General features: G+C 47.2%; 1 protein-coding gene across 2 annotated transcripts; it reads left to right on the forward strand.

Annotated features, from left to right (window-relative positions):
• The first annotated feature begins 427 nt into the window (after nucleotides 1–427).
• Nucleotides 428–19,616, forward strand: MYOZ3 (myozenin 3). Of its 2 annotated transcripts, XM_035288610.3 has the most exons (8): nucleotides 428–633; nucleotides 771–981; nucleotides 2,501–2,562; nucleotides 10,599–10,753; nucleotides 12,213–12,266; nucleotides 12,371–12,524; nucleotides 12,947–13,109; nucleotides 16,811–19,616. In XM_035288610.3, the coding sequence occupies exons 3-8, from the start codon at nucleotides 2,502–2,504 to the stop codon at nucleotides 16,977–16,979; spliced, it is 756 nt and encodes a 251-aa protein (XP_035144501.1). In that variant the 5' UTR covers nucleotides 428–633; nucleotides 771–981; nucleotide 2,501; the 3' UTR covers nucleotides 16,980–19,616. The 2 variants fall into 2 exon arrangements, with proteins under 2 accessions (XP_035144501.1, XP_002744416.1); XM_002744370.6 differs by lacking the exon at nucleotides 771–981.
• The last annotated feature ends 2,591 nt before the right edge of the window (nucleotides 19,617–22,207 follow it).

The following is a 22,207-nucleotide window of genomic DNA, read 5'->3' on the forward strand; positions in this document are numbered from 1 at the left end:
TTTCCTTTAGAAAGCCTGCTAGGATCTGGCCCCTACCCGCACTGTCTGGGCTTATCTCTCAGAACTGCCTCCAGCTCTGGCTCTACTTGCCAGCCCACTACCATCTTCATAGGTGACATGTCCACTGCCTGCCGTGCCCCTTCTCTGCCCAGTGAACTCCCACTCATCCTTCAAGGTTCAACTCCAGTGTGTCCTCCTCTGGGAAGCCTTCTCACCCCCAGGCCAGGCTGAGTTGGTAACTCCCTCCCCTGGGCTCTCCCAGAGCCTTTCCCAAAGCTTGTTTACCCATCTGAATCTGACCTGGCTGAGCTCCTTGAAGACAGAGCCCTGCCTTATTTATTTTCAGCCTTAAAGAGAGGCTCAGGAAATGTGAGAAGGTAGAGGGAGGGAGGGAGAAAGGGAGAAAAGAGGCAGGCAGGAAGGAGACAGAAGAAGAAAGGCAGGAGAGAAGAAAGGAAGGAAGAAAAGAATAAGTCAAAGATATTGGGGAACAGTTCATCCATCCATCTATCGATCCGTCGATTCATTCATTTGACAAATATCTACTGAGTTCTATCAGGCACCATTCTTGGCACTAAGGATATAACAGTTAACAAGAGGAAGCTACCAGCAGCTGACCCTCAGCATTTCCAGGTGACTTTGGTGTGTGCATATGTGAGCATGTGCGTACATGTGGGTGCAAGCCCTCTGTCTGCAAAGGCCTGTTGCCAGGGCACCTGTCTTCCCTAGGGTCTGATGCTTTTAGCATCTGACTCCTGCTCCTATTGCAGCCCGAAATAAGGCAGTGACCCACGGCAAGGCAGGAATGATTCTCATCAGCTAAAGCAAGAGCTGGCTACAGGGCACACCCTGCTCCCTGACTACTGACTGCTGACCGCTGACTGCCTACGGGGACACCACACAACTCTCAGCTTCCCAACAGAGGTGTTAATCTTGAGGGTCTAAGATTCCCTCCTGCCCACTGTGGTCCCATCCTCTCAGGTACCAGCATCCTAAGGGAGCTTGGGGGACTCATGGTAGTGGGCAGAGGAGATGAGGCAATCCCTAGAGCTCCGTCACCAGGAGAGGAAGGGCCCTGCAGTGGATCTGGGGACCGTGGGGCCTCCTGGAAACCTAGATCCTGGTTTAGGAGGATGGGAACTCTAAGCTCTAGGTTGCTCTGCATTAAATGGGGAGGACGTGTCTAGTAATAAAGGTGAGGAATAGATACTTTGGGATTTTTAGGCAGTAGAGGGAAGCAGCTTCTCTGTCTGAAAAATGAAAGACTCTTCCCAGTGTCCGTGAATTTCTGTAAAGGAAGTGTTTATCAAGAAACAGATCTGTGGAGTGTGGAATCCTAAACAGTCACGATTGGGGCATTCTCAATCATCCCATGACCCTCACCCCAAATGCATGTAGACATACTCATTTTTGCATGCTGTTTTAGCTGGGTTATGAACGCCCTAAAGCCTGTCCATGGATCTCCATGATTTAGCCCAGCCCCCTCATGTTACAGACCGAGGAACTGAGGTGCAGAGCTGGAGAGCTACTTGTTCAGTTACAGAGGAAGTCAGGGACACCCACTAGACTCCAGTTGCACGGCACAGTGCCCACTAGCCCAGGGCCCCTTGTGGGTGTTGGGGGTACAGGTGAAGGCAGATTGTTTTCTAAAGGAAGGAGTATAGAAAAACCTGGAGGCAAACGAGAAGGGTACCAGGGTGCGTGGTCAGCCAAGGGGCTCAAAGGCTCTGCCTCTTCTCCAGGGGGCAAGTTAAGGAACCTGGGCCAGTTAAGGGCTCTGGACCTCATTTTATTTGCAAATCTCTTCCAAGATTTCTGGAAAGTGCCATGAGATACAAATGGGAGGATGGAGGAGGAGGAGGAAGAGAAGGGATGAGGGAGAAGAGAACACCATGGAAGTTAGCCTAGTAATGGGGAGATGGGGAGGTTGGGGGATGGTTCTCTCTGCTTGCTTAGACCAGACTGCTGACTGCCTACAGGGATACCATGCAACTCTCAGCTTCCAAACAAGTGCCAGGGATGAGAGGGGCAACCAGCCTTGCAGACCCCAGTGTAACCCCAGCCTAGCCCATGCTCCCCCTCCGCTAACTTAAGCCTCCAACCTCTTTCGGCCTTGAAATAGGGCTCTCAAGGCTCAACATATGATAGTGTGCCTGGGACCCTGCCTGCCCCACCCAGGTGCCCGAGGCACCTACACTCCATCTGATCAGGATGCCAGAGCTGGGAAAAGGCCCTAGAAATCACCCCTAAAGAGACAGTGCTTCCCTAGCAACATGAAAATAGATTTGTACAAACTTGGGCACCTTCCTCTTCCTCCCTTGGGCCTCAGTCTTCTCTGCACAGTGACCTTGAAGGCCCTTCCAGTTCAGACATCCCTTGCTTGTGATTTTGTGGTGGGCTGAAGCTGTTCAAGACTGGGGCAGGGTGAGCCAGGGACTTGAAGGAGGTCTGGGGAGAAATAGAGGCAGCCTGGTCCATTGATGGGGTCTCTCCTCTACAGGATGATCCCCAAGGAGCAGAAGGGGCCAGTGATGGCTGCCATGGGGAACCTCACTGAATCAGGTAAGGTGGGTCTAGCCTCATGCTTTCCTCAGGCTCCATCTTTTCCTCGCTCCCAGGCTGCACTCACTCTGGCTTGCTGGCCCCAGGCCTGGGCAGACAGGTGTGAGCTCCAGACCAGCCTGAAGGAGTGCCTGTGGAATCTGCCGCCTAGGCTGGGAAGCTTTATGAGGCACCGGGAGGGGTCTTGTCCCTCTGTCCACCCAGGAGCTGAGGCTAAAATGACCCTGGCTTCATCTAAGGCCCCATCTCAGCCCCAAATTAAGTTCTGGAGATTCCGGTCCCAGTTTCAGCCCTACCTGTGGCTGCAAGCTCTGCACATGCTTGCCCTTGCCTATTGCTCCTGTGGGTCTCACTGAGGCCTCTGGATGGGCCAGGACAGCCAGGCCCCATGGCTAACAGGGGAGTGGAGAGAGTAGAGCAGGGTGGGAAGAGCAGGTTGCCCATTTGGATACAAAACTTTTTGCTTAAATGCTAACTCATCAAATGAATAAATCATTTCTATCATTTCATTTAAAAAGTTTAATTCATTTTTATCAAGTTTATAAGACCTATTCAGGAACTCTTGATATAACTTTGGAATCTGTTTATTTGGTCTACTTTACAGCATTTCAGGTATTTTATTTATTTATTAGTTTTATTATTATTATTTTTTGAGACAGTCTCACTCTGTCACCCAAGCTAGAGTGCAATGGTGGTCTCGGCTCACTGCAACCTCCCCCTCCCAAGTTCAAGCAATTCTCCTGCCTCAGCCTCCCGAGTGAGTAGCGGTGACTATAGGAGTGTGCCACCACACCCAGCTAATTTTTGTATTTTTAGTAGCAACAGGATTTCACTATGTTGGCCAGGCTGCTCTCGAACTCCTGACCTCGTGATCCACCCACCTCGGACTCCCAAAGTGCTGGATTACAGGTGTGAGCCACTGCACCCGGCCACATTTCAGGAATTTTAAAGATTAATTCAGGGGCTGGTTACAGTGGCTGACATCTGTAATCCCAGCACTTTGGGAGGCTGAGGTAGAAGGATTGCTTGAGCCCAGGAGTTTGAGACCAGCCTGGGCTACATGGTGAGACTCCATCTCTACCAAAAAAAAAAAAAAAAAAAAAAATTAGCCAGGCATTGTGGCACATGCCTGTGGTCCCAGCTACTCAGAAGGCTGAAGCAGGAGGATCGTTTGAGGCTAGGATTTGGAGGCTTATCATGAGCTATGGTTGTGCCACTGCCCTCCAGTCTGCGCAATAGAGTGATCCTGTGTCTAAAAAAAAAAATTTCAACTAAGTCAGAGCTCGCAAGCTTCAGTGTGAATCGTAGTGACTTGATATTGGTTAAGCATACAGACTCCCAGCATCTACTCCCAGCGATTCCATCTCAGGGGACCTGAAGTAGGGCTGGTACATTTGCCTTCAGGGTTCTAAGGAGTCAATCATATTTTTTGACTTTGTGCGTGGCATCCTTTTCACCTATTTTGTGTGTTCTTGCCTCCTTTTGTTGATGACCAGTTTCTTCCCCTGCCCTGATTTTGTAGCTAAAACATGCACACTCGATGAGTATTGACGCTCTAACTAGAAGGGTCAAGCAATGCATTCTCTTTTCTCTTGGGGAGTTAATTAATTACAGGCCCCCAAATATGGAGACACATCATTCATCCAAGACTTGAAATATATAACTTGTTGATTATTGGAAAGGTCCTAACTAAAGACAATTTTGAAACAAAAGGAGGAAGAAAAAATAAATCTCATAATCTTACCACCTAAAGGCAGCCACTGTAAAGTAGAAACCATACAATGTTTACCATCGTTGCATGCTTACTATGTGGCAGATACTTTGCTAAGAGAAAAGTATCCTCTATGCTTTGTGTCATTTCACCTCCACAACAACTCTGTAAGTTTGATATTATCCTCAGTTTGGAAATGAAAATATTGAGGGTCAGAGGAGCCAGTGGTCACATCTGGTAGGTGGCAGAGCTGCAGTGTAACTCCAGGTGTCTTTGTCTCCAGAGCTCTTTCTTTAATATTATTATTGTTGTTGCTGTTGTTATTATTTTGAGACAGAGTCTCACTCTGTCGCCCAGGCTGTGGCCCATTCTCGATTCACTGCAATCTTCATCTCCTGGGTTCAAGTGATTCTCCTGCCTCAGCCTCCTGAGTAGCTGGAATTACAGGCACCCACCACCATGCCCAGCTAATTTTTGTATTTTTAGTAGAGAGGAGGTTTCATCATGTTGGTCAGGCTGGTCTTGAACACCTGACCTCGTGATCCACCCGCCTCGGCCTCCCAAAGTGCTGGGATTACAGGCGTGAGCCACCGCGCCTGGCCCCTGTTTCTTTATTACATGGTTACAGGATAATATAATACATAATACATCACTTTTTAAAAGTAATTCATTTGCCATTGACTTGGCGTACATTAAAAAAATTTTTTTAATCAGACAAAATAGACATGAAAGGCTTTGAAAGTGAAAGTTGGTCATAATGGAACCATCTGGAGATAACCACTGTTAACATGTTTATGTAAATTCTTCTTCTGTTCATATGTGAATGTCTTTATAAAAACATACATACACATGGGCTAAACACTACATGCTGTGTTCTTTGGCTTTTTTTTTTTTTTAATGTAGCAGCATTTCATCCTAGTATGATTTATCTCACGCCTTCATTCCCTGCGCTTGCCAGCATTCTGCTGTTTGGACACATTATGTGTATTTCATCAATGCCTAACGGTGGTCATGAGGCTTGTCTCAGGTGAGATCCTGCAGGGCAGAACCAGAGGAGCCTTGTGCAAGTGGCTTATTGAGAGAGTGCTCTCAGAAGGAAAGGAGGAATGCAGCCTAGGGTGGGGTATTGCTGAGCAAGGATGTGGGCTCAGTGACTGTCCACATTCAGTGTAATCCTGTGGGGAGCTCTGGAGCATGAATTGCTCCACAGAATTCATCCCACCTGAGGCAAGGGCTCTGTGGCAGCGTCCATTCCACTGGCAGTTCTCTGTAGAAGGTGGTGGTGTGGACTATTAATCACTAATGAGGGGCATCTGGGCAGCATCCACCACAAGACTGGGTCCCAGTTTTCACAATTGTAAACCCCACTGCAATAAACATTCTTGTACATCTATCTTTAGATGTATTTATTCAACTTTTTCCCTGAGAATAAATTCCTAGAAATAGAATTACTTGGTCAAATAGGTTTTATCTTTTTTTATTTTTAAAATAGAGACAGCATCTTGCTATATTGCCTAGGCTGGTCTAGAACTCCTCCAGCGAAGCAATCCACCCACCTTGGCCTCCACAAGTGCTGGGATTATAGTTGTGAGTCACTATGCCTGCCCATTTTTATTTTTATTTTAACATTGAGCTCAGCTGGGTACCGTGGCTCACACCTGTAATCCCAGCACTTTGGCAGGCCAAGGTGGGTAGATCACCTGAGGTAGGGAGTTCAAGACCAGCCTGGCCAACATGGTGAAACCTTATCTCTACTAAAAATACAAAAATTAGCTGGGCGTGGTGGTGTGTGCCTGTAGTCCCAGCTACTCGGAAGGCTGAGGCAGGAGAATCACTTGAACCCAGGAGGCAGAGGTTGCAGTGAGCCAAGATGGTACCATTGCACTCCAGCCTGGGCAATAAGAATGAAACTCCATCTCAAAAAAAGAAAAAGAAAAAAAAAAAAAAATATATATATATATATATATTTAGCTCAGCTCATCTGTAAAGTATTTGAGAATATGATGCAGAGGGCACTTTATTATGTATTTAGTTATAACTATTCTTTCATATTTTTAAGTAGGCAGTACACTTTCTTGTTAAAAACAGTAACAACAAAACAGTGTAAACAATTTCCAGCCTTCCTCCTTTGTATGTCCCATGGTCACTGCTATGGTGGCATGTCTCCTTGGCATGTCTCCTTTCATATTTTTCACTGCATGCACAAACACATACCTATTCTTTAATATGTAAATGGGAACCAGGGGAAGTGGCTCATACCTGTAATCCCAACACTTTGGGAGGCCGAGGTGGGCAGATCACTTGAGGTCAGAAGTTCAAGACCAGCCTGTGCAACATGGTGAAACCCCATCTCTACTAAAAATACAAAAATTAGCCAGGCATGGTGGCCCATGCCTGTAATCCCAGTTACTTGAGAGACTGAGGCAGGTGAATCACTTGAACCCAGGAGGCAGAGGTTGCAGTGAACTAAGATCACACACTGCACTCCAGCCTGGGCAACAGAGAAAGACTCTGTCTCTCTTTCTCTCTCCATATATATATCTTATATACTATATACATATCTTATATAATATATATAAGTATAATGTAAATGGAATTTTAGAATACTTATTCTTCTGAATCTTACTTTCCCCTCCAATTAATTTATACTCGAATTTTTTTTTCTTCTTTTTCTTTTTTCTTTTTCAGACAGAGTCTCTGTCGCCCACGCTGGAGTGCAGTGGCACGATCTCGGCTCACTGCAACCTCCACCTCTGGCTTCAAGTGATTCTTGTGCCTCAGCCTCCCAAGTAGCTGAATTACAGGCATGCGCCACTATGCCCAGCTAATTTTTGTATTTTGAGTAGAGACAGGGTTTCACCACGTTGGCCAGGTTGGTCTTGAACTCCTGACCACAAGTGATCTGCCCATCTCTGCCTCCCAAAGTGCTGGATTACAGGTATGAGCCACTGCACCTGGCCTATAGTGGATTTCTTTCTGTTCTTAGCGCATATAAAGTATGCTTTATGTATTTGTTGAAAGAATAAAAAAAAAATCAGTGTCCATTGACTGGCATGAATCACAGCACCCGAATGACCCCCAGTGCTGTCCAGTGGTCATGTCTGTCTCCCTAGTTCATTCACTCTTCCATGCTACTCTCTTAATGACTTTGGCGACCCCTCTCCTCAATCCTCCAATACCTCCTTGCACAACTTCATTCTCAGCTAAAGTCCTTGCTTCTTATTCTACTGAGAAACAAAGTAACCAGGAGAGAGCATCTAGGAGCATCCTCTGCCACAGCTGACTTGCTTGCATCTGTATCCGTGTTTGTGGTTTTCCTTCCACAAACACGGATGGTTGTGGATGGACTCACCTCACAACTGCCTGGTGCCAGCTCCTCTGGTTGGGCTCTGGACACCCGGCTCTCCTATCACTCCTGCTCAAAGACATTCCTTCAGCAATTCTCACCTCTCTCTACTGCATTGTCCGATGTTCCCATCAGTTAATGCACATGCTGTAATTTCTCCATCTTTACAAACAAACAAACCCCTCTTGATCCCATAGCTGTCTGTAGCCAGAATCCTTTAGAGCCCAACTCCTCCAAACAGTTCTCTGTATTTTTCTTACCAATCCTCTCTTTCTCTCTGACATTTTATTAGTCAGCTTCCAAACACACACACACACACACACACACACACACACACACACACACACACACAGAGAGAGTACATGGTCCCTCCTTCATTCCTAAATTTCAAAGCTATTACCAAAAAGCATGTCATTTTGCCCTGCAAATTCTTCAGAATACATCAAAATAATAAAAGGGTGTTTCCTTATATGCCACAAAGACATTAGCACACTGAACAAAATTAGCACAAATGATTTAATACCAGTTAATAAGCAGTCCGTACTCAACCTTGTTGAGTTTCCTAGTTTGTTTTCATCAGGATCCAAACAAGAGCCACAGTTTTTATTTGGTTGCTATGGCTCCTAAATCTCCTTTAATCTAAAACAACCCCTTTGCCCCTTTTTTTCCATGTCACTCACTTGTTTGAAAAACCAAGCCAGTTGTCCTGTAGAATATCCTTCGTCCTGGATTTGGCTTATTGCTTCCTCGTGGTATGGTTTAACTTGTTCCTCTGTCCATTTTCTCTTGAACCCTCTCCAGTCAGGTTTTTACACCCAAACACTCCATAGAAACTGCTTTGGTGAAGATTACCAATGACCTTGTGTTACTAAATATAATAGTCAATTTTCACCCCTCATCTTTCTTGACATATCAGCAGCATGTGACTCTGTTAATCTCTCTATCGTACCTGAAATGCTTTCGTCATTTGTTTCCAGGACGCCATCCTCTTTGGTTTCCTCCAACGTTGTGGGCTGCTCCTGCCCAGGCTCCTGGCTTGGTTCCTCTTCACTGCCTCATTGTCAATGTTGGAGGCCCTGGGCTCCGTCTCTGGTCCTCTTTATCTACTCTCATTTCTTTGTGATCTCATTCAGCCTCCCAGCTTAAAATATCATTTATGGAGCTGGAATGTGAATGTATGTGTATCCGATTTTAGAGATGGACCAGGCAGACCACACAGGGCTCTTGCCTGCCAAGGTCCTCACCATTCTGTCCCGCCGTCCTGCAAAAGGTTTCCTTTGTTGGCCAAACGTGAAAGTTTGGATTTTGCTGGTTGGAAAAGCACAAAGGATAGGGATGGGTCCCAAACTACTAAGAACAGTCATTACCCTGAAAATCATCTAAATGCTCTAAAGACTAGTTCCCACGATGAGAAAAGAAATAAATGTAATGTTCTTCATTGAAAAATAATAACAAATACCCGTAAAAGTTCATGATGCCCACATTTTCACCTCCAGGTCGGTTTTCTCCCGTGACCCAGATTCCCACATCTATCTCCCTCCTCAGCACCACCACTTAGATGCCTGCAAGTCTCCTCAAACCTAATGTGGCCAGTTCTGGAGATAATTAGCACAGTTTGCATAGGGACTAGATATTAGGTACTCGGAAAGGTGGAGATCTTTAAGTGATAAAAACAAGTTACAAAACGTGTGCTATGATTTTATTTTGGTTAAAACCTCATATGAATATAGTCATTGAAAAAGACATGAAAGAGCATACACTAAGATGTTAAGACTGACAATCTCCGGGTAATAGATAACAGTATTTTTCTCTTTTTTGTCTGATATGTGTATTTTCTAACTTTCTTCAGCATTTCTATATATATATATATATATTTTTTTTTTTTTTTGAGACAGAGTCTTACTCTGCTGCCCAGGCTGGCGTGCAGCAGTGCAATCTCAGCTCACTGCAACCTCCGCCTCCTGGGTTCAAGTGACTCTCCAGCCTCAGCCTCTGGAGTGGCTGGGATTACAGGCATGCATCACCACACCCAGCCAATTTTTCTATTTTTAGTTGAGACGGGGTTTGGCCATGTTGACCAGGCTGGTCTTGTACCTCTACCTCAGGTGATCACCCACTTTGGCCTCCCAAAGTACTAGGATTACAGGCATGAGCCACCATGCCAGGCCCATATATGCTTTTTTATAATAATAAAAGACTATTTTAAAGTTAAAAGGGCACATGTCTAAAACTGAACCTTCTCCTCCCTTTGCCTTCCCCATCTCAGTGAGCTGCTGCTCCATCCTTCCCCAGGCTCAGGCCAGAAACCTCATGGTCGTCCTCAACCTCTCTGTCTCTCATTCCCCATACCCATGGCTTACCTTTAAAAATATATCGATTTTTAGAATCTGGGCCAGGTGCGGTGGCTCACACCTATAACCCCAGCATTTTGGGAGGCCAAGGCAGGCGGATCATGAGGTCAAGAGATTGAGATTATTCTAGCCAACATGGTGAAAACCTGTCTCTACTAAAAATACAAAAATTAGCTGGGTGTGATGGCATGCAGCTATCCCTCAGCTACTCGGGAGGCTGAGGCAGGAGAATTGCTTGAAGCAGGGAGGGAGAGGTTGCAGTGAGCCAAGATCGCACCACTGCCCTCCAGCCTGGGCAACAGACCAAGACTCTGTCTCAGAAAAAATCTAGAATCTGACCATTTCTCACTACCTCCACTATTATGGGCAAAGACCTACACAGGGAATTCATGCAATAAATACAAATGGCCAAAGAACTTCTGAAACAGTGCTAAACTTCACTGAGCAACTAACACATGAAAATTAAACTCTGAGGTGTCATTTTTGCCTCAGTTGGGTGTTGGCAAGCTTGGGGAGAAAGAGGCATTCTTACACACTGCATGCCATGCTGAGGAGGTGCCTTGGGAGACCAGGCCTGGAGCACATGGGGGAGGGGGTGGTGAGAGCCCACTCTGGCCTTTCCTGGCAGTCCCAACACTGGACCTGGGCAAGAAGCTGAGCGTGCCCCAGGACCTGATGATGGAGGAGCTGTCACTATGCAACAACAGAGGGTCCCTCCTTTTCCAGAAGAGGCAGCGCCGTGTGCAGAAGTTCACTTTCGAGTTAGCAGCAAGTCAGCGGGCGGTGAGTAAGCCACCATTGTGCTCTCGGGGAAAATGAGGCCCATAGAGAGCCAGTGATTAGCCTAAAACCAAACGGTAAGCCAGGCTGAGGACTGCAGTGTGCCCACCAGATTTAGTCCCTGCCTTTCTGTGTGATCCTTGAAAAGTGTTATCCTTTTTTTTTTTTTTTTTTTTTTTTTTGAGACAGAGTTTTGCTCTTGTCTAGGCTACAGTGCAATGGTGCGATCTTGGCTCACCACAACCTCTGCTTCCCTGGTTCAGCCAATTCTCCTGCCTCAGCTTCCCGAGTAGCTGGGATTACAGGCATGCACCACCACGCCTGGCTAATTTTGTACTTTTAGTAGAGACATAGTTTCACCAGGTTGATTAGGTTGGTCCCGAACTCCTGACCTCAAATGATCCACCCACCTCGGCCTCCCAGAGTACTGGGATTACAGGCATGAGCCACCACGTCTGGCTGAAAAGTGTTATGTTTTTAGGCATGTCTCCCTGGATACAGAACTAAGTGGATTGGGAGGATGAGGATAAGACTTGAAGTGAAGGAACTCTGGCTTCTACCAAAAAAAAAAAAAAAAAATGCTTTGGGAGGCCGAGGCGGGTGGATCACGAGGTTGGCAGATCGAGACCATCCTGGTCAACATGGTGAAACCCCGTCTCTACTAAAAATTACAAAAAATTAGCTGGGCACGGTGGCGTGTGCCTGTAATCCCAGCTACTCAGAAGGCTGAGGCAGGAGAATTGCCTGAATCCAGGGGGCGGAGGTTGTGGTGAGCCGAGATCGCACCATTGCACTCCAGCTTGGGTAACAACAGCGAAACTCCGTCTCAAAAAAAAAAAAAAAAAAAATGCGAAGACAGGCATGCTGACTCCTACAACAACAACAACAGATGCTGAGACAGGCATGTACTCGAGGCTAAATTTGCAGCAGGCAGGATCTAGTTCAGGCTTGGGCCTGATCTGAGATGGAAAATGTAGAATACCCTTTTTTCTTCTTCCCACTGGAGGAAGGAGAAAGGTCATGGAATAATCTGCTGGTGGAGAAGAAAGGCAAGAATGGTTCTTCCCTCTGCTTTAGAAAGGCAGCAGACAGTTCCAGATACTGGAGGCAGGTATCTCATTTAATGCTCATAGACCCCTCTGAGGTAGATCTTCAGCACCATCATCCTAATTCTATAGAGATGGACATTAAGGTTCAGGGAAATTAAGTATCTTGCTCAGACTTAGCATTACAATAGCAATTAACATATATCGAGTATTTCTCTTAACACATATCGAGTATTTTTCGGTCCCAGGCACTGGGCTTAGCGCTGTAAACTAGTAACTCATCCTTGTTCCCTGATGATGGGCGTTAGGATTCTTGCCTCCCCCCACCCTTTTGTTTTTTTGGTGGAGGGAGAACTCTCCCTGGTCCTCTGCCCCGCTGAGTCTCTCTGGGGTTTATTCTACCCCCTCGCTCTCAGATGCTGGCCGGTAGCGCCAAGAGGAAAGTGACTGGAACAGCAGAGCCGGGGACGGTGAGCATGGAGGGGAAATTCCTGGAAGGGAAGCTGCGGGAAGGGGCGGGTGGCTGGGGAAAGGAGGCCGTCGGTGGCCTCTGAGAGCACGCCTCTGTGCCCAGGTGGCCACTGCCAATGGCCCCGAGGGGCAGAACTACCGCTCGGAGCTCCACATCTTCCCGGCCTCACCCGGGGCCTCACTCGCGGGTCCTGAAGACACCAACCCTGCTGCCGCCCCTGCGGGGTGGGTCCCCAGCCCCAGCGCCCTGGCGCCAGGTGAGTGTCCTCCTCGGGTCCCAGGACCAGGGCTGGGACGCCTGAAGCGTGGGTGTGCTCCCTATGGGGCAGGAAGAGGACTCAGAAAGCGAATCTGCCCCCTTCCCCAACACACACGCGCACGCGCGCACTCCACTCGCCAGACCACGCGCCGGAGGGGCGCCGTGCCGAGCGCCAGGTGCGCCACGCAGCGAGTCAGCCAAGGCCAAGACTGCAGACCGCGCCGCGAACTCGCGGCTTCCTCACTGAAGTCCAACGTGTTTCCTGGGATGGGGAAGAGTCTCCGGTGCTGGAGCAACTGTGTCATTCCATCCCACCGCTCCCCTCCCCTAACTCCGATCGTCCCTCCCCAACCGCGTCCGCGGGATGGAGGTGGGGACTGAGGTGGAAGCCCAGGACGCCCACATCCCCTCCGCCCCTAGGCTACGCGGAGCCGCTGAAGGGCGTCCCGCCGGAGAAGTTCAACCACACCGCCATCCCCAAGGGCTACCGCTGCCCCTGGCAGGAGTTCGTCAGCTACCAGGCCTACCAGAGCGATGGTCGAAGTCACACCTCTAACCCCAACGACTACCGAAATTTCAACAAGTAAGGCTGGGCGGGCAGCTCGGGGGCAAACTGGGAGGGGCGGGGAGCCAGTCACAGTCACAGGAGGAGCCTGAGTTTCCTGAGCACTTTCTGCAGGCCAGGCTCTGTCCCCAGCGCGTTCTAATTCATTGAACTCTGGCTGGAACAGCGCCTAACCTAAAGGTGCTCGGTAAACGTGGGAGGAATGAAGAGTGAAGGTGCCGTTGGATCTTCTCCAGGACACGGTGGACAGGTGCTATGAGTTTTCCTGCTCTGCAGATGAGGAGGCTGCGGCTCGGGAATAGGAATAACCCGGCCAAAGCCACAAAACAAGGGAGCACCAGCAGGACTGGGGTTCGGGTCTGGGTTTGTCTGACTTCAGAGCCCAGGGTCTTGTTCTCCGTACTGCTGTGTGCCACTTCTTTGATAAACATCTAGGTTTGTGTCCTTCCCCGAGGAGTCCCCAGACTTTAGCAGTTGGAGGCCAGCCCGGCTTTTCCTTTCACTAATGTCCTAGAAGAGACCAACAAGGTGGCTTTGAAGGTGGCCCAAAATGGAGAGTGGCAGTGAAACATTGGACGCCAGAGGGAGGGCCACACAACAGTGGCCCATATAGGTTTAGAGCATGGGGCCTCCACTTGGACTTAAATGCAGACCCCAGGCCTGCCCGGGCGACCTCGGGCAAGTGAGGTAACCTCTCTGAGCCTCCATTTCCCCACCTGTAAAGTGAGGGGTTTGCAGCACCTACTTCATAAGGTTGCTATGAGATGACATGAGAAGCCACAGGTGAAGTTTCTGGCGAGTAAGAAACTTAGAGCAGACCGTAGCTATTATGATTATTATTTACAGCTCAGATGAGGTTTGGCCAGGGGAGAGCTGGAAAGAGATACATTTAGCATTCTGCACTGGGGGCCTGAAAACAAACCATAGGAATCAAGACAGGAGCTTGGCACTGGAGGGAGCCTTGGGCCGAGCGTGCAATTCAGCTGCATTGGCCTCCTTGCTCTGATGCTATTTCTGAATATGCTCCTCTGGTTGGGCTGCATTCAGTGAGGAAAAGGGGAGTCCACAGAGAGGACACCACGGTCCAGCTCTTCTGGCATTTGCTCAGACCACACATGGAGACTGTCTGTCTAAGACAGATGGGCACAGGAGCCTGGCTAGGCCTGAAAAAATAGACCTTGTGAGGAAGGACTGAAGAAACTGGGGGTGACCGCCTTGAGAAGAGACAGCTCCAGAGGGATTTAACTGCCCTCAAATATCTGAATAGCCAGAGAGGGTCCCGATGGGAAGAACTGGGCCTAGCAGGCGCTGTGTGAGTCAGGAGCCATTAGCAGACACTCTGGGGTTCCCCGCCAGGCAGGACTGCCCACAGCGCCTGCTAGGCCCAGTTCTCCTCCTGGGCCCTCAGACCCTGCCTGCCCAGTGGTTTGAAACCCTCGGCAGACATTCAATCCTGGCAGGCAGCTTCCAGGCTGGGCCACTCAGGTTGCATCTCCCCCTGATCTCATGCCTCAAGTATGACAGCAAGGCACATTCCCGGCAGCAGAAAGAGGGCCTTAGGGAGCACTGCACCCAGACCTCTTCTGAGGGAGAAAGGGCAACTGAGGCATGGAGAAGAGAAACAGCAGTTTGGGTGGCCAAGATGGGCTCAGCATCCAGGGTCCTGGGCTCCCGGTCAAGGGCCTGACTGTAAGGCTTGCATGGCTTGGACACTAGCCAGCCTGTTCCTCTGAGGCCTGGCTGTTGCCACCAAAACTGGGGTGGTCCAGGCAGAAATGCCTTCCTGGCTGAGACCCACGCCCTGGCCCGAGATTTGTCTTTCCACCCCAGAGGCAAGCACTCTCCTCTTCCCACTGGTCCCAGACTGCTGGAAAAACAATACGAGCAATGATTTTTATTTTTCTTAAAATTAACTAACAGTATTAAGGCCAGATGCAGTGGCTCACGCCTGTTGGGAGGCTGAGGTGGGTGGATCACTTGAGGTCAGGAGTTCAAGACCAGCCAGGCCAACATGGTAAAACCCCGTCTCTACTAAAAATACAAAAATTAGCAGAGCTTGTTGGCGCACACTTGTAATCCCAGCTACTCAGGAGGCTGAGGTGGGAGAATCACTTGAACCCAGGCAGCGGAGATGGCAGTGAGCCGAGATTGTTCCACTACACTCTAGCCTGGGTGACAGAGCGAGACTATGTCTCAAAACAAAACAAAAACATTATTATTAAAATCACATACATAAAGTCTCTTTTAAAACATGTTAGGCAAATAAGTGTAGAACCCCTTTGCTCACTGTCCTCCAAACACAGTTGCCTTCCCAAAGGTGACACAGTTGTCAGGCTGGCCTGTATGGGCTCAGAACATTTTGTGTGGGCAGCTGTATTCCTGTAGGGGGAATGGCATTTGTGTGTGTGTGTGTGTGTGTGTGTGTGTGTGTGTGTGTGTGTTTTAATACTTTGCATTTCACTCCGTTAACTTGCATTTTTTACTCAATAGTATGCTTTCGAAATCTGCCATACTAATATGTAGAGCTCTAGGTCCTTCCTTTTAAGCTGCTATGTAGTGTTCTCTGCCCTTTCTTTCTTTCTTTCTTTCTTTCTTTCTTTCTTTCTTTCTTTCTTTCTTTCTTTCTCTCTCTCTCTCTCTCTCCCCTTCCTTCCTTCCTTCCTTCCTTCCTTCCTTCCTTCCTTCCTTCCTTCCTTCCTTCCTTCCTTCCTTCCTTCTTTGCACAGTTTCACTCTTGTCTCACAGGATGGAGTGCAATGGTGTAATCTCAGCTCACTGCAACCTCAGCCTCTTAGGTTCAAGCGATTCTGCTGCCTCAGCCTCCCAAGTAGCTTGGATTACAGGTGACTGCCACCACACTCAGCTAATTTTTGTATTTTTAGTAGAGACAGGGTTTTACCCTGTTGGCCAGGTTAGTCTCAAACTCCTGACCTCAGGTGATCTGCCTGCCTCAGCCTCCCAAAATATTGGGATTACAGGCATGAGCCACTGTGACCAGGCTGCTGTATAGTTTTCTATCATGTGAACATGCTGTATCTGTCTTGCCCATTTCTCTGCTAGTGGACACACGGGTTGTTTCTTGTTTGTCACTAATGTGCTGCTCAGGTCTGCATCCTAGTGCCTGCATGTCTGTGCTTCCCTAAGCCATATGCTCGGAGGTGGAGAGGCAGGGTGACAGAGGTCACACATTTTGAGTTAGAAAGATCCTGCCAGATTGTCTTCTGCGGTAGCAGCACTGGCTTACCCTCTAACAAGCAGCACGTGTGAAACTTTGCCCCTGCCACCTCACCAACTTTGCTCCGTTATCAAATTATTTCACTGTGTCAGTCTCCTGGGGGAGAAATGGAATGTCTGTTGTAATTTGCAATTTCCCCCTGATTTTCAGTGCTCTTTCTAACACTCTCTTCTCTCTCGACTTTTGGGTCTTTTGTCCTAAGCAAAGCTTACTGAAGGGGAGCTTAGTCTTGCCTAGGACAAATCAGTTCTCACCCCATCAGCTTCATTTCTATTGCTAAGCAAGGAGCCACCCAAGTAGGCGCAAACTTGGAAATGAGCAAAGTTGGAAAAACCTCTTAAGATGTACACAATCTTGCTGTATAGAAGGGAGAACTGAGACTCAGAGCGAGGCAGGGAAGGGCCCATACGTGGTGACCCACATGTCAGTGTCCTGCTGTCCCTGTCCCACACAGCCCACCTCTTCTGCTTCTCTCTTTCTCCAGGACCCCGGTGCCATTTGGAGGACCCCTCTTGGGGGGTGCTTTTCCCAGGCCAGGCACCCCCTTCATCCCGGAGCCCCTCAGTGGCTTGGAACTCCTCCGCCTCAGACCCAGCTTCAACAGAGTGGCCCAGGGCTGGGTCCGTAACCTCCCAGAGTCTGAGGAGCTGTAGCCCCAGCCTGAATCTTCAGTTCCCCAGTCTTGGGGGCCTGGTAACATCCGGAGCCAAGACTTATGGACAGCATTTTACAATGTAAGAAGGGCCTTCCCACACAAAACCTTGCTGCAAATGGCCTCAGAGGTCACAAAGTTCAGTAATCCCAAAACATGGGTGTGCTTCAAAATTACCTGGGGGTGTTCCAAATACAGATGGCTGGACTGTCACAGACTTGCAGCATCAGAGTCTCCTGAATCGAAGAATCTGTATTATCAATAGCAGCCAGGGCCAGGCACAGTGGCTCATACCTGTAATCCCAACACTTTGGGAGGCTGAGGCACAAAGATCACAGGTCAGAAGTTTGAGACCAGCTTGGCCAACATGGTGGAACCCTGTCTTTACTAAAATACAAAAATTAGCTGGGTATGGTGGTACATGCCTGTAATCCCAGCTACTGGGGAGGCTGAGACAGGAGAATTGCTTGAACACAGGAGGCAGAGCTTTCAGTGAGCCGAGATCACGCCACTGCACTCCAGCCTGGGCAACAAGTGAGACTCCATTTCAAAAAAGGAAAAATAGCAACCAGTACTCCAGATGATTCCAGCATACCTTATCAATGGTTTGTGTCATTTGGAATTCACATCCACACCTCTGCTCTTCCCTGCTCCTGCAGTGTACACTCCCCCCGGTGACAGGGTACTCCCCGGCAGCCCATCTTCCTGTGAATAACTGAAATAATTAGCAAATGTTCCTTTTACAGAGATGCAGTTGGTCTTCATCTATTCATGCTTGAAACACTTCCTAAGCACTGACTGTGTGCTAGACACTGTGCCAGGCCCAGTCCTCGAGGAGGAAAAGACAGTAGCGCAGACAGATTTATAGAGCACGAAATCATCTTAATGTCCTCTAAAGCATGCTTATTGACAAATGAGGAACGAAGTGTGGGACAGAGGAATGAGTCCCTAACCCTAGGTGTGGGGTGGGATTCTGGAAGCTTCCTGGAGGATTTGAGTGGAACCTTGGAGGAGTCAGAGTCCATGAAGAGAAGGGGTGTGGGGGGAGGGTATTCCTGGAAAGTGGACCAGCATGTCCAAAAATGTGGAACTGAGCAGGGGCGCAGAGTGTTCTGCAGAAGGAAGAAGGCTGTGCTAGAGGAGCGGGTGAGGGTAGCGTGGGGCAGGCTTTACTAAGGAAATGGGGAAAGTTTTGGTGATGGGTCTGGGCGCTGTGTGGGGTGCAGATTGGAGAAGGGTAATGCCGGAAGCCAGGAAGCCTACAAGGGACGAGGCCACGGGAATGGAGAGAAAGGGCTGCCGGTAGGTTCTCTGCATATCTTATTTCTAATTCTCAGCACAACCCTAGGAGAAAGATATTGTTGTCCCCTTTTTACAGATGTGGTTATTTAGGCTCAAATGGAGGAAGTGACTTGTCCAGGGGCAGAGACCAAATGGGAATCTGTCTGATTCCAATGGATGTCTCTTTTCACTGCACTGGGTGGTCAGTACCCACTCACTCTGAAGTCATCTGATTGCGGTGCCCCACCTTGGAGTTTAGAAGCTGAGTGCAGGCTTGGGAGTCAGACTGGATGGGATGGGTTCTAACTGTCACAGCTAGCTGGGTGAACTTGAGCAAGTCATTTCACATCTGCGATCCTCCGTTTCTCCATCTGCAAGATGAGGACAAGTATAAAAGCTCCTTTGTGGGTTTGTTGTGAACACAGTGTAGGGCGCATTTATAATAGGGGCTCAATCAATGGTAGGTTTCATGCAACCGCTGTTCTAGGCTGGAAAAGTTGTTCTTGCGCTGGAGGCAGCATGAGAAGCTGGCTGCTCAAGATGTCACTGGGGGGTCAGTGAAGCTGAAGCCAGAAGGAGAGCCTCTCGTTGCTGTAGGGATCTCCCTGTCTCTCTCTAGGGGTGATGGGCAAGGTCAGGAGTCCAGCTCATTCCCAGGGTGTGTAGGACAGTGATGACATTTTCCTTTTGCTCTGGTATTTCACTCCCCTCTGGGTCCCAAGGGCCCAATGGCCTGACTTTTAGAATTGTTTGCAATTGGTGTTTCTCTTGAATTTGGGCGCTGCCATTTAAAGCCAGGTTTTCATGAGGTGAAAGGGTCTGAAAAGTAGAAAGAAGGACTCCGATTGCCGTGGGTTGGTTCCGCTGTGCTCTGGAAGGTAACTGCAGCCACCAGGTATGAAAAGGAGCTTGGTGGGGAGCCCTCTCTACCCAAAGAAAATTCTTTCATCTTCTGAGAATGTGACTTTTGCTGGTGTTGCAAAACAGAAAAAAAGAATGCTTACTGAAAAACAAAAATAATAAGCAAGGAGTAAAATGTGAAAGTGTGTGCCCACATAGCCCTCCCATGCACATATGCACACCTTCCTACCCTCCTGCCTCTGCCATTCCTACACACCAGAGGTAAGCCCTAGTGACAGCTTGGTCCTTCTGGACTTGTAGAATCATTTGAATGGAGTATGTGCATGTGTATAAAGACCAACATAGGCATGTCTTTGTTTTAATGAAATCATACTATATGGATTGTTCTGTATCATGCTGCTTTATTTAAGAAGTAAAATGTGGATCGTGAAAAAGCAAGTCATTCACCTTTTATGTAATTTGAGGTTACGTGAAATAAATTATAAGAAATCCTTCATGCCAGGTGAGGTGGCTTATGCCTGTTATCCTAGCACTTTGGGAGGCTGATGTGGGTGGATTGCCTGAGGTCAACAGTTCAAGACCAGCCCGGGCAACACAGTGAAATCCTGTCTCTACTAAAAATACAAAAAATTAGCCAGGTTGGCAGCGTGCACCTGTAATCCCAGCTACTTAGGAGGCTGAGGCAGGAGAATCACTTGAACCTGGGAGGCAGAGGTTGCAGTGAGCCAAGATTGCACTCCAGTCTGAGTGAGAGAGTGAGACTCCATCTCAAAAAAAAAAAAAAAAAAAAAAAAAAAAATCCTTCATATAGGCTGGGCATGGTGGCTCATGCCTGTAATCCTAGCACTGAGAAGCTGAGGCGGGCAGATCACTTGAGGTCAGGAGTTCGAGACCAGCCTGGCCAACTTGGTGAAACTCCATCTCTACTAAAAATACAAAAATTAGCCAGGCGTGATGGTGCACGCCTGTAGTCCCAGCTACTGGGAAGGCTGAGGCATAATTGCTTCAACTGGGGAGGTGGAGATTGCAGTGAGCTGAGATGGCACCACTGCACTCTAGCCTGGGTGACAGAGCAGGACTCCATTTAAAAAAAAAAAAAGAAAGAAAAAGAAAAGAAGAGAAATCCATATAAAATTCTATATTTTTGACTGTTTTTATTCTTTCTATAAATTAAATCATACAGTGATATGGAAATGAAAAGGACTAAGAATAGCCAAAATGCAGAGAAATGTGGCATTAGATATAGCAACAATGAACTGTAGTTTCATGCAATGATGTGGATGCATCTCAGAAATATAATGGCAAGCAAAGGAAAGCAAACAGATACCTACATGTTTCCTGATGGAAGAAAATTTAATACAAAATCAGAATAGTGGCAACTTTGGGAGGGGGCAGGGGCTTTTGTGAATGTGAAGGGGCCCATCAAATGCTTCTAGGGTAGCTGGAAAAATTATGTTCCTAGAGCTGGGTGATGGTGACATAGATGTTCACTTTACAATATTTAAGTTAGCTGTACATCTATGTGTTTTGCAGTTTTTTGTACATGAACATATTTTATCAAAATAATCCCTCCTTTTAAAATGGGATTGAACAGGTTAATAGGACATGAGCCATACCTGAAGAGAGAATTCGTGAACTAAAAATGTCCATAATGCATCTCAGAGCGGTAAAGAGATGAGAAATAGGAGAGAGAAGTTAAAAGATGTGGGGAATAAAATGACAACGCCCAGCACTACTAATATCAACACTTTCCAGCAAGAATGGGAAAATGTCTTCAAGGAGTGAGAGCATGATACATTGATTTTCAGACAAATAAGTATTAAGAGAGTTTTCTACTGACCCCTGAAAACACGACCAATGAATGTACTTCAGGAAGGACCCAGAAAGAAAATACAGAAGCAGCACTAGTGAGCAGAGAAATGGTAAACATGTGACTAAGTCCTAAAGAACGATCAATCCAATAGATGACAGGAAGGATGAAAAAGAAACACAAGCACATAAAATAAAGCCATCTTATTACTTTCAAATATATCAGTTATCATCATAACTGTAATATGTACATTTAGATAAGACTCATCGGTTTAAAGACAGAAACTTACAGATTGGACAAAAAAATTTCAATTCTGTGCTGTTCACAAGCAACGCCCCTAAAATATATGGTACAGAAATAAAATAAAGAAATTGTCTGGCACGGTGGCTCGCGCCTGTAATCCCAGAGGTAGGAGGATCACTTGAGGTCAGGAGTTCAAGGTTGCAGTGGGCTATGATCATGCCATTGCACTCCAGACTGGGCAATAGAGACCCTGTCTCAAAAAAAGGAAGAGAGAGAGGGAGGGAGGGAGAAAGAGAGAGAGAGAGAGAGATAAATACTATCCAAAGGAAATGTGTTTTAACTACATTAACATCAGACAAAGTAGACTTTATGGCAAAAAGCATTATTGTGATAAAGCAGTTCTTCATGTAAGAATAAATCCATAGTCACAGTGGAAGATTTAACACATTTCTTTCCATTAGTGATGGGTTATCAGACAAATAATTAGTAAGGATATAGAAGATATGAGCAATGAAATGAAAAAGTAGCGTCCTATACCACCAAATTAGAGAATACTCATTCCAACCACATACAAACACTTTAAAAAACCGAATACACAAAATTAAAACCTTTTGTGCATCAAAGAGCATTCTCAAGAGAATGAAAAGAGAAACCACAGAATAGGAGATTATAACTCAATGAATAAATGTCAATAAAACTGTGGGAATATATGTTAATAATTTAATAAATAAAAAACAAACAAGTGAAGATGAAGGGACAAAACTTCCCTTTTCCTTGTAGAAAACTTCCAAATAATGTATGTAGATACTTGCCCCTATAAGAGGTGGAGCTTAATTCCCATTTTATCGATTACAGACTGAACTTACCAACTTGCTTCCAAAGAATAGAGCATAGGAAGGAGGAAACTGTTACTTTACAAAGGAGAAACCTTTGTAAAGAACACTCCCTTAAACCAAGTAATCAAGGTTAACATCATCAGTGATATCCAAATTTCTGATATGAAGTGATGAGAAGGGCACTTCCTCTTGTGATAG

The sequence above is a fragment of the Callithrix jacchus genome, chromosome 2 (assembly GCF_049354715.1).
Source record: "Callithrix jacchus isolate 240 chromosome 2, calJac240_pri, whole genome shotgun sequence".
NCBI lineage: Eukaryota > Metazoa > Chordata > Mammalia > Primates > Cebidae > Callithrix > Callithrix jacchus.

What these genes read in the sequence shown, in the direction of transcription:
- MYOZ3 (XM_035288610.3), top strand. Translation starts at nt 2,502, where the DNA reads ATGATCCCCAAGGAGCAGAAGGGGCCAGTGATGGCTGCCATGGGGAAC. An exon ending in TAGCAGCAAGTCAGCGGGCG is followed by an intron (nt 10,754 to 12,212) that starts GTGAGTAAGCCA and finishes CCTCGCTCTCAG; the next exon opens with ATGCTGGCCGGTAGCGCCAA. An exon ending in GACTACCGAAATTTCAACAA is followed by an intron (nt 13,110 to 16,810) that starts GTAAGGCTGGGC and finishes CTCTTTCTCCAG; the next exon opens with GACCCCGGTGCCATTTGGAG.